The 17,651-nt window shown below is 43.4% G+C and overlaps 1 protein-coding gene across 3 annotated transcripts in view; it reads left to right on the plus strand.

Moving 5' to 3' along the window:
- plekhm3 (pleckstrin homology domain containing, family M, member 3) overlaps window positions 1-16,442 on the plus strand; it is a 37,297-nt gene extending 20,855 nt beyond the window's left edge. For 2 of the 3 annotated variants that reach the window (XM_027143593.2, XM_047815067.1), the window contains 3 exons: window positions 5,115-5,178; window positions 11,178-11,335; window positions 12,986-16,442. In XM_027143593.2, the coding sequence (XP_026999394.2) occupies window positions 5,115-5,178; window positions 11,178-11,335; window positions 12,986-13,151 (388 nt within the window). In that variant the 3' untranslated portion in view covers window positions 13,152-16,442. Of the gene's footprint in view, window positions 1-6; window positions 1,206-5,114; window positions 5,179-11,177; window positions 11,336-12,985 lie in introns of those variants that run through there. The other variant, XM_047815068.1, reaches the window with a different exon arrangement.
- The last annotated feature ends 1,209 nt before the right edge of the window (window positions 16,443-17,651 follow it).

Below are 17,651 nucleotides of genomic sequence, written 5' to 3' on the forward strand. Positions count from 1 at the left end.
CTACAGACACAACAGTTTTGTGATGAGACGCCATTCAGATTAGTCGCATGTGCATACACGAGAAATATCTGAGTGGCATGAAACACAGACGGTACATGTGAGGAAAGAAAAGCAGGAATTATTGAGCCTAAGTGGATTCCTAAGGCCTGGGTTGAGTGGAAATGTAAGGGGACTGTGTTTATGTGAAGAGCTCCTCACTAAAAGGCTTGTCTCTATGACAAATCCTCCGCGCCCTCTTCAAGGTCATCGGTTGCACTTCTCCGTACACATATTCATGCTACGAGAGGCAAAAGCCCTGCACAACTCCACGATAAAATGTTACACAATGCTGCGACGCAGCTGCTTCAAATTTGAATAATGAAAGCGTGCAAGTCTTACTTAAAGAAGAAGGAATACAAAGAATGGCGCTTGATGCATTTAAAACCTGGATGTGGAAATGGTTCTATGTGTAGACTCAATAATAAGGGGAATGTTTACCACTTTCAAAGTCTTTTCAAAGTCGTTTTAGAGTCAGTACTTCCAAACCGAGTCACAGCTTCTGTCTCTTCTGCTGAGCAAATACATCGGGTTGAATCATTGAATTATTGAACGAGCCGCTCCGCTATTCCTCATTGGAGCTTTTGAACTCCGGGGTGACCTAGGCTGTGGGCGCCCGTTTGAAGTACAGACGAGGCGCTCAACAAAGGCGGAAGCTCGGTTTGGCCATCTGTTGGAGGTCCAACTCTGCATCATCCCTCAGTTGTGGAGCTATCCCAGCTGTACCAGCAGGAGGTGACTTTATCTGGCCCGGGGTGTTTACACGCTGGCCACGCCGGTGGTGACCGCGGCTCGAGGCAGCGTCAAAGTCCAGTGTTTACCACCAGGCTGTGCGCCGGCAACGGCTAATGCTCTGCATTTCTAAACAGTGCAGGATTGATGAAGGAAGTGGCACTAAAATATTACCCCCGCCATCCATCACGTAGCCCAGACACCCATCAGAGGCTCTACGGAGGATGAAGAGTGTTTACACTGAGTAGCTGAGAGAGCGGAGAGAGCCGTCAGAGCGCACACCACACAGCCTGATATAATGCACCTCCGTGAGCGCACAGCACCACACACAGCCATACTTTCTACTACAAGAACACCAATTTCAACCCTCATATTAACTCTAATGCATTTTATCCATTTATTTTACTTTATGCAATAAAAGTAAACATAGACAAACTTTATTTATTTAATCTCTCATATATATACAGGGCTCCTAAATTCATTAGCTAGCCAGGTGGTACTTACTGTAGAGGACTTGAACCTTTATAAAGCCATAGACCTAATGTCATCTCAGTGTCTCTGGTGATGAAGCGTATCCTGTTTGTGCCTGAATGTCTGTTCACTACGAGTTGTGGATTTGTACGAGTCTGATTCGTCTTCATTTCCCCCCCCATTGTGTTTTAGTTTGTTGTTGGGTTTTTTTTACCTCAGTTTAGTAGCATCGTGCCTAGTTGTTTATATAATAACACATAGTAAAGATTGGCTACAGGATTCCGAAAATAGCAGCACTAACAACAGCAATGATGTACTTTGCGCCTCTCCGAACACGAACCAACGATGACGTCACACTTAAACAAATGTGTCAAATAAAAAAGGGGGGAAATTGTAGGAGAATTTCTTTGCTCAAGGTTGTCAGACGAGTGAAGAAAAAAAAGTAGATTACCGTCTACTCACTACAGCGACTGCGAATGATTAATAAACTCTGTGAGAGTTAACCAAAATATTTGTTCAGGAACGAGTCAAATGCTGAGAATGTAGGAAATATCTTACCCAGAATTCCTCAGGCTTAGCGATTGTTAACTACGGATAGCATCTCCTTGCATTGTGACCCATTACGATTGTCAACATGCCCTGTATCACCTGGAGACCAACCACCAACAAACAGTGGCAACCAGGGAGTATGTTTACTCTGTGTGTGTGTGTGTGTGTGTGTGTGTGTGTGTGAGTGTGTGTATGTGAGTGTGTGTGTGTATGTGAGTGTGTGTGTGTATGTGTGTATGTGTGTGTGTGTGTGTGTGTGTGTGTGTGTGTGTGAGAGAGAGAGAGAGAGAGAGAGAGAGAGAGAGAGAGAGAGAGAGAGAGAGAGAATGGAGTTATGAATATACATATTAACACCCAAAGAGAGAGAGAAAAAATGAGAGACTGGTTAGTGTTATGATATGACAGACTGCTATGAGGAGAATTATGCATGTTGTAACAGTAAGCTGCAAATCTTTTCACGCCTCATACTTCCTTTAGGTAAACTGGCCCAGTCTAATGGTGCACTTGTCTGGGCAATAAGTTAGGATTTTATCATAAGGTGCAGCTTATGCATTTCTTTTTTCTTTTTTATCCATGCTTCTATAGCTCTTTTTTGTTGTTGTTGTTGTTGTTGTAGCTTAGGCTGTTTGGCTTTCAGTGACATCATCCTGATTGCTTGCTCATTACTCTACTGAATTCGGAATATGTACACAATCCATCCTTCATATCATGCAAGAGGCTTTACTGTCAGATATGCTTTCCGCCTCTCTGGTCACTTTAGTAGTACTGTACACGCTGCTGCTTGTCTCTCTTAGGACCATTACACCTCCGCAATATCATCAAAGAGAACATTTATCAACATTTAAACAAACCCTCCTTTCCTCCATGACCCAGTTTAGGCTGAGATTAGTTCAGTAATAGTAGCAGGGACTTAATGAGGACCGGAGCAGAACTCCGAGCGAAGTCAAACACACTGCTGCACTGCTCCGTTCCCATTAGCCGTTAATTTACTGCCGATTTTGATACGAACCTCATGAAGATGGTTTAGTCATAATTACCAAAACTTTAATATTTTGTTAAATGTTAGTTTTGTTAAATGTTAACCAAACTAACAGATTCTCCTTTCTTTATGATGAATAGTTTACACAGAGAGCAGTGATGACATCCCACTGTAAAACATGTGTGTCATTACTTAATGATTCATGGTTGGTTATGTGATAGCAGACTTTAAAGGTATGATGCAAAAAAAGACGATACAGTATGACGTGCCTGAAACGCCAGCCGATCAGGATGTCGTCCTAATATTCAGGAACTGAAATGTGAATTCAGGATTTTTCAGTCCAAACTGCTGGACCACCAAGTTTACATTAAGCAGAGAGAAAATCTGGTTGGAAAATCATTAATCAGCTATTTGTGCTTGTGTTACGTAGGGGTTAACCCTCAGTGCTGGTCCCAAACCTGGATAAAACAGGGGGCTTTATGCATCCTCAGCTATTCCAACTTCCTCTTCTCACCACTTAAACTAAATTACTCCCTTGCTGTTCGCATTTTGTCAGCCGGTCCCCTCTCTCATCCCATCCGTGTCATTAGGAGCCCTTTCACCCGCTGCCAGCCAGCGCTCACACACACACACACACACACACACACACACACACACACACACACACACACACACACACACAGAGGGTTTCTACCATGAGTCCTCTCTTTTCCCACAACATCTGTACAGCAGTCTTGCTAATGACAGAGCTCAGCCGCAGAGTGGAAGCGGGGAGCTATTAACCGAGAGAAGCTTGAGATGCACCGACAGGCCTTACCGTATCCCACAGGACCCAGGCTTAATCAGTCCAGTTATCCAGGCTCTTGAAGCAGAAAAGTCCAGTATGCTCTGTTCAAGTAGAAAGCTCTATAGAAGGAATACACGTCTCCAAGGTGTGTGGGTGTGTGTGAGTGTCTGTGTGTGTTTTTAGGGTGAGTGTCTGTGTGTGTTTTTAGGGTGAGTGTCTGTGTGTGTGTGTGTGTGAGAGTGTCTGTGTGTGTGTGTGTGAGAGTGTCTGTGTGTGTGTGTGTGTGTGTGTGTGTGTGTGTGAGAGTGTCTGTGTGTGTGTGAGAGTGTGTGTGTGAGAGGGTGAGTGTCTGTGTGTGTGTGTGTGTGAGAGAGTGTGTGTGTGCGTGTGTGTGAGAGGGTGAGTGTCTGTGTGTGAGTGTGTGAGTGTGTGAGTGTGTGTGTGTGTGTGTGTGTGTGTGTGTGTGTGTGTGTGTGTGTGTGTGTGTGTGTGAGAGAGAGACAGTGAGTGTCTGCTGTGTTCCTGATTAATACTGATACCTGACAATAAAAGATGTGTTCATGTTTGATCAGAATACATTATCAGGGATATGAGATGTGATGTAATGGTGACTGGCTGTAAATGATGATGATAATGCTGTAGTACATGTTTACATGTTGCTTTTCTCAGTCAACCAATCAATATTTTGCCCCACACAGTGTGCATTCTCTCCATCTACCCAGCTGAATCTGCTCACTTACTTTACTTTGCCCTGTCACTCGCCCTCCTCTCTCCATCTATCCATCTGTTCCAGTCTCATTTCATTGCTCTTTCTCTCATTCACCCACCATATTTATTGATTGCCTTTATTCATCTCTCTCTCTCTCTCTCTCTCTCTCTCTCTCTCTCTCTCTCTCTCTCTCTCTCTCTCTCTCTCTCTCTCCATTTCACAGCAACAGGTTTCAGGTGCTACACCATCAATGTGTGTCTCTCTCTCTCTCTCGCTCTTTCTCTCTCTCTTTCTCTCTCTATCTCCTTCGCTCTCGCTCTCTCTCTCTCTCTCCTCCTCCTCCTTGCTGTCTCCCATCCTCTTTTTTCCCCCCCTGATGCCACTGCGAGCTCTTGATTTGTAATGTGAGCAGGCGTAGGCGTAGTGATGGAGAGAGCGAACGAGGAGAGCAGAGTACGCTCAAGGGAAGAGAGGGGAGAAGAGGGCCATAATAGCCAGCCAGAAGGAGAGAGAGATAGAGAGAGAGAGAGAGAGAGAGAGAGAGAGAGAGAGAGAGAGAGAGAGAGAGAGCTGCCCCACTTCACCTGTAATAAGGGAGAGTGCTTTTAAATGGCTATTCCACAGGCCTTTTCCAATTCAATCAAATTAACCCCTATTTTCCTGATAATTTGCACTCCTGTTGTCATGGATACAGGAGCGTAATGATGGGAGAGTTTGTTCTGGGATGGGGAAGGGTGTGTGTTTTGTCCATGTAGCTTTTTAATCTTAATCCAGTGTGGTGTGACAGTGAAAGTGCGGTATTAAAGTACAGTATTTAGATGTCTGATTCATTTCGGCTGCTGTTTCTGCAGGATTTTTCCAAGGGAATACCTGTTACAGCACATTCACCTGTACTCTCTGGCTGACCTCCAGCAGGTGAGAATGCATTCTATTACACACACACACACACACACACACACACACACACACACACACACACACACACACACACAGTGTCAGTTTTTTTTTTGTCAACCCACCTGTCCTTATAGTGCTTATAGTATAGTACAGAGTTGCTCTAAAGATGCCCCCTTGCTTCCAAGGCTATAAATCAGTAGTTCAGCTCTGAGTCAGTATTTCAGAACTTAAGGTCAACTCAAAATGAAAGGTTTTGACCTGTAAACACATTCATGCCAAAGATCAGCTTGCAGAAAAAAAGTCTATTACGTTCTTGGATGTATTTTTGAAGGACAAATCAGTTTGACTCAATTTGTGACAAAAGAAGGGGGATTTTGCCCCTCAGTAGGTGTCGGATGCCCCTAAAGGGGGAAAAGCAGCTGCATGTCACCAAAGCTCTGAGCTACAAATACAGTAAAAGCTTTGAGAGTTGAAACAGGAAATAAAGAATATTGCCTGTATTTGTTAGCTAGTGTTAGTGTAATATTTGTGCTCTATTTGAAAAGTATTTGCACCTTTATTTTTTTTTTTTTTTATTAGATTAGATCAAAAGTATAGCAACATGATTTAATGTTGTGCAGTAATGTGACCATTCTCTGTGAAGGTGGATATACTTTCATTTATTGTAAGTTAGACAAGAGGAATGAACAACAACAGGGATACACACCACTGGCTGGTGGTTAATCTTGAAGGTTGGACTTAATGGAATTGGATAGAGATCAAGAAGTAAATGAATCATTTCAGTGGTTCACCTTGTAACCAAGAGACTCTCTGCTGTCGAATACGAACATGACCGTGAGAAGAACTCATCATAACTTGCACTTAATTTGTGTGTCATGATTACATACACTATGTGGATACAGGTCCATTATATTTCTATGTGGTTACTGGATCTAACCAGAGTGAGCTCCAGCAAATACTGACCCCAAGACCACTGGGATGAACTGGAACACTGACTGAACCCCGGACCTTCTCGCTGTCTGATCTCACTAATGCTATTGTAGCTAAACGATCACAAATCCCCACAGCCATGCTCCGACATCTAGTGGAAAGCCTTCCCATAAAAAGGGAGCTTATCATAACAGCAAAGGGTTTGGGACTAAATCTGGAATGAGATCAACAAGCACACGGTCGTGCGTCTGTATACTTTTGGCCGTAATACATACCTTATGTATGCGCGCCTCAGTCTAAAGGCTGTTTTTTTTCTTTTCCTGTAGGACGCAGGTCAGTCAGTGACGCTGCACTGTGCTGATTACAGCAAATCCACATCACCACATCGGAGTGATTCTGATATTACAGGCAGATTATAGAATTCTTTTGAACCGAACATCACTAAACATAAGCAGTGTGTTGTACCATGTTGGCACCAGAACCTGGCACACGACCTGACAACGCCAACAGCTTCAAACCCTTCGAAAGAAATCCCTTCTGTGACAATTTGTGTTTTATACATGATTTGTTTTAAAACAAAAAAATCAATAGAAGAGCTGCCTCTCGTTAAATCTTACATGATGATTCCAGATTTTTGAGCGGTTCCACAGGTCCTGGAATGGCATGTGAATATTTGTCACTCTTTCTCAGAACGTCCTTCTGCCCCTCCTTATAACTGTTACTTTGACTGTGTTCATTCCCTCTTTTCCTTTTACTCGCTCTCCTAGCAGGAGGCAAGAGTCCCTTTGCCTGCTCCTTCTTCACCCCGTCTTCCCTCCCACCCAGCTAACTAATTAGAGGCATTCAGAAGCAACAGGCAGAAAAACAAAGTGTGACAGGCCTTCATTCTTCCCAAACATCCCACTCCCTGACACTACCACACTCAGAAATGTTTTTTTCTCCTCTGTGTCTCTTTTCGCCTTCTGTTTCTACCCTGTTGGGTTTGTCTTTCATTTCACAAATAGTGCACTTTTGAAACGGGCTTATATCAGAGTTAGTACATTCTTTCAGAGAGGAGAATTAGAGTTAGTACTACGTGGTGTTTTTCTGAACGACTGCCGATAGTATAGTGTAAAATGAGAACGGGCATGTTGTCGTAACACACGTAAAACATGACACTTTTCATATTTCGTCGACATTTTCAACTTATGACAAGTTTTTTTTTTGGCTTCAACGTATTTGTCCGACTTCGAGGACATTTCTCATTCTTGTCACATCACTCTTCCTTTCAGCATGCTAATTGGCTTACCTTATTAAGGAGCCATTTTCTTTTAGCATGGCTGGCTAATGCCAGGCCCTTCGTGGCCCGGGAATGTTCTCCCTGCGTGTCGAGGTCACTGAATGCTGAATAAGTAGACACCAGGAACTCTATAGACCCAAAGCACATGCACTTGCCTATTCAATTCCAGCAAACAACTACCAGTTTAGTGCTGGCTTATTTAAAAAAAAGAAAAAAAAATCAAGTCCATTGGCCATACTTGTTTGCCTAAGGCCTGCCCAGATACAGGTCTTGTTTAGGCACTGGCTTTTGTTGAGCTTTACAACGAAAAGAGTTTAAAGTGTGGCCAAAGATGGCCCACATGAAGAGTGCCATATAAATGCTAATTGTTTTGTTCGCATTATACTAGATGTAACAGTGTTAGCCTTGCCAACAACCTATAAACAACTAGAGAGGCACAAAGGGGCATTCTGTGGCTTTGGGACATCATTGACATATGCAGAAATCTCTCATGGATGTCTGGGTGTGCCTCCAACTACATTTATTCCTTTATTAGCACATTTATTTACTATAGAAATGCACCTAATGAACGCAGTGCAGTGCAATGCAGCTACTGACCGGTGCCGTGAGTTTGCCGCTATGCACAATGATCCAGCCCTTCTTTATATGATTGATGTGCTGTGCATCAAAATGGCCAACCACTAATAATTTTGCTTAGTGGGGGTCTAGTTACATTATTAGGTGGAGGACATGGTGGACTGAAATCGATGAGCTGCAGTCAGTAGTCGTGTACTGAGAATGTGATCTGAGATTGTAGGTGTATCTGAGGGCCTTTTTACACCTGGTCACTTCATGTGTGTTCTCTGATCCGATAGCTATCTGATTTGTTAAAACTGTTCAATTTACATTAGGCCACATAAATGCGTCTTGGCGAATCGGATATCCATCCGATCTTTCTACTCCCGCCCAATATGCAAATATATTTTACCTCATTTCCGGGGTAATTGAAATGGAACACGCTTTGGTGTATGCGGTTGCTACAAAAAACGGCATTTACTGTTTGCTGCATTTTTGCTGGCAGCAGCAGTGCATTTTAAGACCCAACGAGACACCTGGGTGAAAGATCGGAGCCAGCGCTGGTGGGATAATATATTTGTTTCTGGCACGATGCACGACTCGCGAGTCACCTGCGAGTGACGTACTTCCATTTGGGAGGAGTATAGCGCTGAAGTATGTGGCTTGAAGTTTCATCTGAAATGCGTCTCAGACCTCCTGCTGAAGTGGTTTGAACGACCGGATTTATATCCGTCTCTAAACCGTTTCGGAGGGCATTTAGACCTGGTCTTTTTACCATCGCATAGCTATCTGATCACAGATAACACATGAAGTGACCAGGTGTAAAAAGCCCCTATCTCAAGGGTCAATGAAAATATAGTAGATATACTTAATAAACTGGCACTGTATTGCATCAAAAACATGGTGGTCTCAAGGCAGCTCTTGCATGAAGGCCGGACTGGGTGGTTTTGACAAGGCTCATTAGCAATAGGGCATTGGACCTCTTCTATTGTGATATATTGTGACACATCTTGCCTTGCATGGCTGACTGTGATCAAATGTTCCACGTATATGTGTGTGCAGTCATCCATTCATGCTTTCATACATTTTTCCTACAGAAACATGTGCTTGTCTTGTGTACCCAGATGTACACTTAGTCCTTCCCCCCAATTCCTTTCTCTCTCTTTCCTTCCCTTTTTGCCCACACTAGCATGCTGGTGATAATCCTGTTTTGCCAGGGCCTGGCTGGGAGGGTGTTATCCAAACAGAACTCACCCTCTTTTTATCTGTCTAATCCTGGCCCTTTCTCTGCCGGTTAATGGAGCAGGCAAGGACATTAGAGATGAGGAGGGGATAAAGTAGAGCGCGTTAAACAGCAGTTTTTAGGGGATTAGGCACTGGACAACAAAGCACACGCGGGACTGAGCTGAAGGGTGGGGGGTCGCGAGACTGGAACGGCAGCCAGCACCCGTGCTGGCAGTTCATTTTCATTGCATGGATGTGACAAGCCTGAAATATTTGGCCGTGTTTGGAAATATAAATCATTGAGTTACAGTCTCCTGCTCAGGAACACTTTGGGGACATTTTCCTGGCCTCGGGACACTTTCGGAAAGTTATATAGTGTGTATTAACAGCTCCTTTGTTTCTCTACACGGGTGCTGGCCCAGGTGCAGAGCTCCTCGTGAAGGCTTGCCCTACTCTGCTCCTCAGCCCTCGCTAAATTATTGAGATGTTTAATTACTTCTTCTGTCAGCACCGATTAGGGGCCATATATATCATTGTTACTTTGGTGACTGTGAGTGCGCAAGCCCTCGCCTCTTTGATTACTGGGCCGCAGCAGTTCCCCGACACAACACAGTGTAATTCTTTGCTTATGTCCAGTAGGGAAAGACTGTCTTTGGGGCTGCTGTGAGGTTTCTACCTCTGTGAAGTGGAGAGAACAGGGTTTGAGATGGAAGCTGCTTGATGAATTGATGGTGATGTGCACTCCTGTTGCTCCCTAGCGCTTTTAACCCATTACACTTTATGAATATGGATGTATCAATAACTCCAGGTCTCAGCTACAAAGATGCAGAACCTGAAAACAGACAAGACTGTAGTATAATTGTAGATAGTTGATGGTCACATTTGTGGTGAGTTTTTTTTTTTCTTTTAAAAAAAACTTAAATTACACTTCCGCTATTTAATTTTTTTGATATTCTTTCTTTCTTTCTTTCTTTCTTTCTTTTTTAATCCATTGGTGGTGTGAAGAGTCAAATGACACGTACAGCATTTAATTAGTCCCAGTGGATATGTACAAGGCACTACCACAGTGAATCACTTTGTTCAGTAAAGAAGTGCCTGTGCACTTGCTGTGCTTTCCTTTGGTTCCTGTCTCATACCCATAACTGCACTGCCCAACCTCCTCCTCACCCACACAAACCCCTTTTTAACATCACTCATTTCACTCAGGGTGTGTGTGTGTGTGTGTTCGTGTGCGAGCGCTTGCTCGTGCTTAGTGGGAGACTGCGGTGGTCCCTCCTTTTATTCTCTTTCCTTCCTCTCTCCCCACCTCCCCAACTTTCTAGCCCCTCACTCCCTCCTTTTCGTCCGTTCTCATCTCTGTCCCACCATTCTTTGGCCTGCTTCTTGTGTAATGGCCGAAGAATGCTGGCAGGCCCTTTAATTGGTGTGCCACAGCGCTGCCAGGTGTAGCCACTTGTCTCTTCCCCCTTGGTGAATATGCACTGGAGGTCCGGGCCCCTTCCCCTGGCCCATTCATCAGCCTACAATACACCTTCTTCAGACCTACGCTTTCAAAGCCCAATGCCGATTTTTAACTACTCCGGCCGGTAAATGGCATTCACATATTATTTTTTGCAAACGGTCTCCCAAAAGGAATTACCCCGCTCTCCCACCCACCCTCCAGCCCCGGTTAACCCCCTCATCCACCCCTCCAACCTCACAAGCATTCATTAGTTTTGATCTGGATTCCTGATGTGAACTCTGGATGCTTTGTCTTGGTTCCCAGTGGGCTCTGTTTTTTTTTTAAGTGTGTTTGTCTTTCCACAAAAAAATCCTATAATCACACATGACTGGTATTTCCAATAAATTCTTCTTCTGTTTATGGTGGATAGATCATCATCATCATCATCATCACAGTATTCTGTTTCTAGTCTGATACATACTTTGACCGAAATCTACTCCTAGTTCTGGTTTGTGTCTTTGTTTCCTTTGTCTATTCCATTCACCGTCTCTAATTTTTTTTTTGCCCCTTTCTCCATGTTCTGTACAGGTAATAGATGGGAAATTGGCTCCCTTCCTCTCCAAAGTGATCAAGTTTGCCAGTTCGCATGTGTACAGCTGCAGTCTGTGTCGAGAGAAGGGCTTCATCTGTGAGCTTTGCCACAACGGCCAGATCCTCTACCCTTTCCAAGAGAACGCCACCAAGAGGTCAGTTCCTCTTTTACTCCTCTTTATGTTCCAACAACATAACTACCAATAAACGGTTTGTACAGGTCGTAACTTTAGGATTTTGGATAACGTCAAACGGCAGAGTTCTTGCTCAGGACTCCTGCTTACAAGTTATAATCATATAATCTCATTATTGCCTGTTTATTAGTGGCAATAACTTGGGAACATCCACCCACACCACCGCAGTGGAATGTTCCTCATATGAGCCGGTAACAGCCATGCTGCTTCTGTCTTGTGTTAGTCACACCCAGGGGACAGTGGTATGAAGGTGTGTTCAGTCTCCGAGCAGTGAAGGGACACCCAAGTGCTAAGGCACGGTTAATCCCAACAGCGCCTTCACGCTCAGCCCACTTCATGGCTAACTACTGATAAGATACACGCTGCACTTCACACCACTGGTGTGACATTCTTCACTTTTTGGCACAACCGCGGTTTCACCTCTTGTGAATGCACAAGCAAAGGTGCTAAAAATTATGATCATTTGTTGATTAATGATGCGCTGCTATAAAAATAGTTTTTGTTAATAGAAATTGCTAACGTTTATTTATCTGGGTTACACTTATTGTCCATTTAGTGTGTGTGTGTGTGTGTGTGTGTGTGTCGAGGGGAACTTTAATATATAGGTTTACACAATTCCTGACTGGAGACACATCTAGAGGCAAATGCACACACGTTTACTCCATTATGGTTTCATCCATCCATCCATCCATCCATCCATCAAATGAGATGGACCATGATGGAGAGATTATTTAGCTGATGGAGATAATTTGTACACTATTTAAATATGTTTCTGTTATGGCTTTGTTTTATGCAAGTCATCATTTGTAACCGTGACTAAGCACATGGTCGTAGACCCCCACTATAAACAGCTGTGCACTGGGGTAAAGCTGGACCGTCATCAGTTACACATCTCAACTCACTTGCCTGCGTACAGACCTGTTTGGATCTGTTTGTTGCGCCGTGTGCAATACGTTTGACGTTGACCTTGGCTTCATGCGTGCGTTTATAACAGCTCGATAGCAGGCTGTCGCGATACGGAGATGGTGTTAAGGCACTAAATACAATTGCAGCGAAAGGTGTCTGCACGCCCGGTCGTAAACACATAAACACCTGCTTCTCCTGTACACCGTGCTCATCACCCCCGTATTTTATGGTCTCTGGTCAGGAAGCTTTAGAGTAAATTCTGCAGTCTTATCACTAGGCCCAGATTTTTAATAGACTTTGACCTGTTTGGGCTGTATAAAAACATTGAGGAGCATTTTTCAAATTCCTTAGTACCGGAAAACATTTAGTTGAGCACCAGGATGAGTTTGTGGTCATTGAAATGAGCAGTTACAACATATTACATTTTTTTGTGTTCTAGCAAAGACTACTAAACAGTGTGTGTGTGTGTGTGTGGAGGGGGGGGATATGGGGGATGTGGTAGCCTAGAGGTTAAGGTGTTGGGCTACCAATAGGAAGGTTGTGAGTTTGATTCCTATGTCCACCAAGCTGCCACTGTTGGGCCCCTGAGCAAGGCCCTTAACTCTGCATTGCTCAGTTGTATAAAAATTAGATAAAAAAAATGTAAGTCGCTCTGGATAAGGGTGTCTGCTGTAAATGTGTATATGTGTGTGTGTGCTCGGTCAGGTGCGAGGGATGCGGAGCGGTGTTCCACACCGAGTGCCGGATGCGTGCCCAGCCTTGTCCACGCTGCGTTCGTAGAGAGCTGCACAAGAAGCCATCTTCATTCTGGAAGAAGCACAACCACAGCGAGAGCCCTGACGATGACTGCTGCTTCGAGCTGGACACCTGAGCTCAAGCCTCCCTCCCACCTGGGCTTCTCCAGCAGGCCTGTTTTACTGACCATCAGCCAACTGCGGCTGAGTCTCTGCATGTGCGCTTCCAGGACTTACTACACTCTGTCTCAGTGAGCCCTGTAGAAGAGCTCTGTGTTTGTCGACAAGGAAAAGAAGGGACTTATTGTTTGTTTTTCAGTCCTCTCTTTCTTTCCCTCCCTCCCTCCCTCCCTTCCTCCTTCTCTCTCGCTTTTTCCTTCTCTTCCTCCTCTCACCTGAGAGATAGGGGGCACGCAGACAATACTTCAGTCCCTGAAGAGGAGAGGTTTCATAATGATACCAATTTGCCCTTTCCTTTCATCTACCAAATGACAGCCGGGCCAACCGGCAAATGCGGAACCGAGTGGAGTACTCTCTCATGCTAGCGTGTAAACACACTCGAGCAGTCTGACACAAAATAATGCAGTCTCTGAAAATCCAAGGCTAAATCATTTTCTCTGCACAACAGAGCATCTAATCCATTAATGGCCACGCTAGGATCGGATGTGGAAAATCCCATCTAGTAGGAAAAAGTCTTAGAAGTTATTATTCAACCTATAGACTCGACACAAACATCCGCATTACCCCTGACTGTCTTCCTCTCTGCATTCCTGCACAACTTCTGTGATCGGTCAATTTAGAACAGGACAATGTATGAACAGCGTTTATTACTGTTTAGTTGACTACAGTGGAGAAAGCTTGGTGCCATAATTACCACTGGACCGAGGACTAAGCCTTGGGGAAGCCCCTGTTTTTTTTTTTTTGTTTTTTTTTAAGAGGAATTTAGAAACATAATCTCACGCCCTCGAGACATGCACAATGGTTTGGACTCCTATGAAGTGACTCTTGGCTTATTTGAGTCAAAGGCAACGCTCGCTCAGAGAGGTTGGCATCTCATCCTGTACAGCTGGAACTGAAGTTTATTGCTGCTCAGTGCCACTGCCTATATGCAGCTGAGCCACGTTCCCTTTGCCAACCGCTGGCTTTTTGATTACAAACTACCCCGAGCCACAAGCTCCCAAATTATAGTCCAGAGCACTAGGGCTTTGTTTAGCATTGGTAGACCCAGTTCAACAAGGATGGCGGAGTAAACCCGCCCGCTGACGGGCTCGTTACTCACGTTGTCCGCCCCTACCGCAGGATTGGATCAATATCAGTCGCTCGTCTCACTGGGTGTGCATTCACACTCCATTTTCCGGCTACTTGAACTAAGCACTGGCAATAATATCACTCATTTTGCTTTTTTTGCTGCCTTATTTGACCTCTTGGTTCTCATCATCGTTTCCAAAGGGACAATGATTTGACAATGCACAACGACACATGCTTTCGCTTGAATTTCTGTTTTTTTTTTCCTATGCAAATTAGATAGGCTAAGTGACCTTGCGCTTAAAAAATCCCCCAAACTTCTGATCCTCCCCCCCACTTTTATTTTGCTTCTTCGAGCATGAAGGCGAGATCAGGATCAGATTTCAGGCACCGTACCAGTAATGTAAAAGCTTTCGGTGTAATTCTTGTTTTGTTTGTTTGTTTTTTTTCTTTGATTCTGAAGGATAACATTATTTATTGTTCTGGCTTGTAGTGATGGATAGTTAACGGCTAAAGGACTTAGACATGGCGTTTTCCCCCTGTTACAGAAAAGCAGCTAGGCTAACCTTTAAGTGTACATTTTTATTGCACTGAATTCTTTTTATTTGTTTACTGGTTTGTAAATATGTTTACATCATGTATTTCACAGAGAGCAGCTTCTTTGTGTTTTTTTTTGTTTGTTTTTTTCCGTTTATTTTTTTTGTCATTTGTACCAAACGAGTACACGTGTTTACTTTGAATAGACTTGAAGGAATTAGGTGGACGTTGCTGGTTACTAGACTGTAGAATTTGTGTGCCACTTGTTAATAATTGTTCCTAATTTGACTGTATTAATCAAAGCTCTTTCTCATCCACACGTTGCCTGCCTTAAACTAAAAGCCAGTATATCTACCTGTTGATAATGATGGTATGGTACCTTAGTAATACAGTTTGTTGGGGATGAATAGGTTCTAATCGTCTAATCTGTAGTTCAGACTGAAACTTCCTTAATTGTTGACTGTACAGTGTTTTTAATTATTAGACCCACCTCTTTTGCTGAAATCTGTAATCTGGCCGTCTGAATATCTGCTGTACAACAAAGCCTGTTTGGGGTCTTTTACAGCATCCAGCACGGTTAATGCATTTGAATCGAGAGAGTGCTGGTTGTGAATACTCTGATTAGCAGACTTGCACTAGTTAGTCAGTAAGTTGAGCTTCCTTAATAACACTGACGACGAGCTGTTAAGCCATTAGAACAGATTCTGTGCAGCTTGGCAGAGATTCTCTGGATCTGTACTGGAGTGATTTAGCAACCGCTGACGACGATGATGATGATGATGATGATGATGTCACATCTAAAATGTCACTCCAAAATCTATCATAGGTGTTCAGTTGGATTGAGATCTGGTACGTTTTAGGGCTTTAGCTTATGATTTACATCCTCAACAAACCATTCAGTGAGTCCTCATGATCTGTAAATGTAGGCGGAGTCATCCTGGAAGAGACCACGCCCATCAGGGCAGAAAGGTTAGGATAAACAGCTGATGATTAGCTGCCAGCAGAACTTTGCCCCCATTTAATTTGTCACGCATCTTTATCTTTAGCTCCCGGATACCTATTCTTTGCTTTTTGTTTCATTTCTTTCCATAAATGTTTGCTCGGTGCCTGACGTGAAGTTGTTCCACAAACAGGTTTATCGGTGCACGGTACAACCTGTAATAGTATTATTGATTAGTCTGGAGTTGAACTTATTAGCACTGTTGTAAAGTTATCTTCAGGGATTTTAAACACTGAACACGGTGATGCAGAAAGAGGAAAAACAAGGGAACTGATAGAAGTGGAAGTACTTTCATTTCTTTTTGTACAACAAAACCTATTTGTACATCGTTATTACATGTGAAATGTGATCTCCTTACAGTTTTAGCCACCCTGCTGTGCTCTGTTGTATATAATTCAATGATCCGTATCAGCAGTCGATTGATTAAAGCAGTATTTATTATATTTATGTTCTATTTATCTTCGACTGTATCTGGGCCTGATTCTGCTTGTTCTTCCCATTCTGTCATCCCACATCCAAAAACTTGACACCACGGACAGCCTCTTATGCAAATATACAAAAAAAAATCGTAGTGTTTATCTATTGGTTGCTTTTTTTTTTTTTTTTTTTGTCACTGATACCAATAAAGTAAGTTACCTAACAAGTCTAGGTTGTTTTTCTGTGAAGAGTTTAAGTGTAGCTTGGCTGAAGTCCAGGTTCAGTGGAAAAACTACAACTGGGTCTGATTGTGCTTTCTTTTCCTGATCCAGGTCCAAGGTGAGTTTGGGATCTGGATGGAACAAATGCATCACTGCCTACGTCCGGGGCTTATAAACTGCCCTGGCAATAATAGGGTCCAAATACTGACTCATTCACTAATCCCAAATTAAAAACCACAAGCTTGTATTGGGTTTTTGACTTGTCAGAGACCGCAGCATGAGGCTTGTAATTTTTTATTTTTTTGTAAGCCGATGCATTGTGGAGACGGCTGCAGTTCCACATGGATTCGAGGATATATTCGTCCTGAGAAATAAACCCGGTCTCCGAGTCCTGTTTTCTTTTCTTTTCTTTTTAGTTTTTGAATACGATGAAGGATTTGCTGTGTAAAGATTAGTAGATCACACAGTGTGCTGTGATTGGGAAAATAATCTACAGCCCAGGGTGATAGCCTGATGAGATGGTGTTATGGTTGCCATCCAGAAGTGTTTTATTTCACTTATACCACAGTAGTACGCCTTGTTGATGTCAGAACAACCGGACTAGTTAGAGCTGACAGAAAAGCTGCACTAGCTCAGATAACCACTCGGTACATTGTGAATAGTCATTTACACTGTACAGATAAAGACGGGGAAAACTTAGCCTGGTCTGATGAATCTGGATTTCTGCAGAGACTCACAGATGTTAGGGTCTGAATTTGGCACCAACAGCATGAATCTATGGACCCACCAACCTCCCTTGTGTCAACACTCCAGGCTAATGGAGGTGGTGTAATAGTAAGGGGAATGTTTTCTAGGCCCACTTTAGGTCTATTTGAGTTTTGTTGCTGAACATGCGAATCTCTTCATAGCCACAATTTACTTTCTTCTAACAGCTGCTTCCAGCATGATGAGGCACCACGTCACAAAGCAAAAGTCGTCCCAAACTGGATTCATGAACGTGACAATGAGTTCAGTGGATCCGAATCCAGTAGATCACCTTTGTGATTTGGTAGAACAGGAGATTCACAGCATGAAGGTGCTCCTGAAAAATCATGTGCTCCTGGAATTATGTGATACAATCATCTCAACATGGACCAAATCTCAAAGAATGCTTCAACATCTTGTGGAATCCAGACCATGAGGAATTGAGGTTGTTTTGAGAATAAAGTGAAGCTCGA

This window comes from Tachysurus fulvidraco, chromosome 6, assembly GCF_022655615.1.
Source record: "Tachysurus fulvidraco isolate hzauxx_2018 chromosome 6, HZAU_PFXX_2.0, whole genome shotgun sequence".
Taxonomy (NCBI): domain Eukaryota; kingdom Metazoa; phylum Chordata; class Actinopteri; order Siluriformes; family Bagridae; genus Tachysurus; species Tachysurus fulvidraco.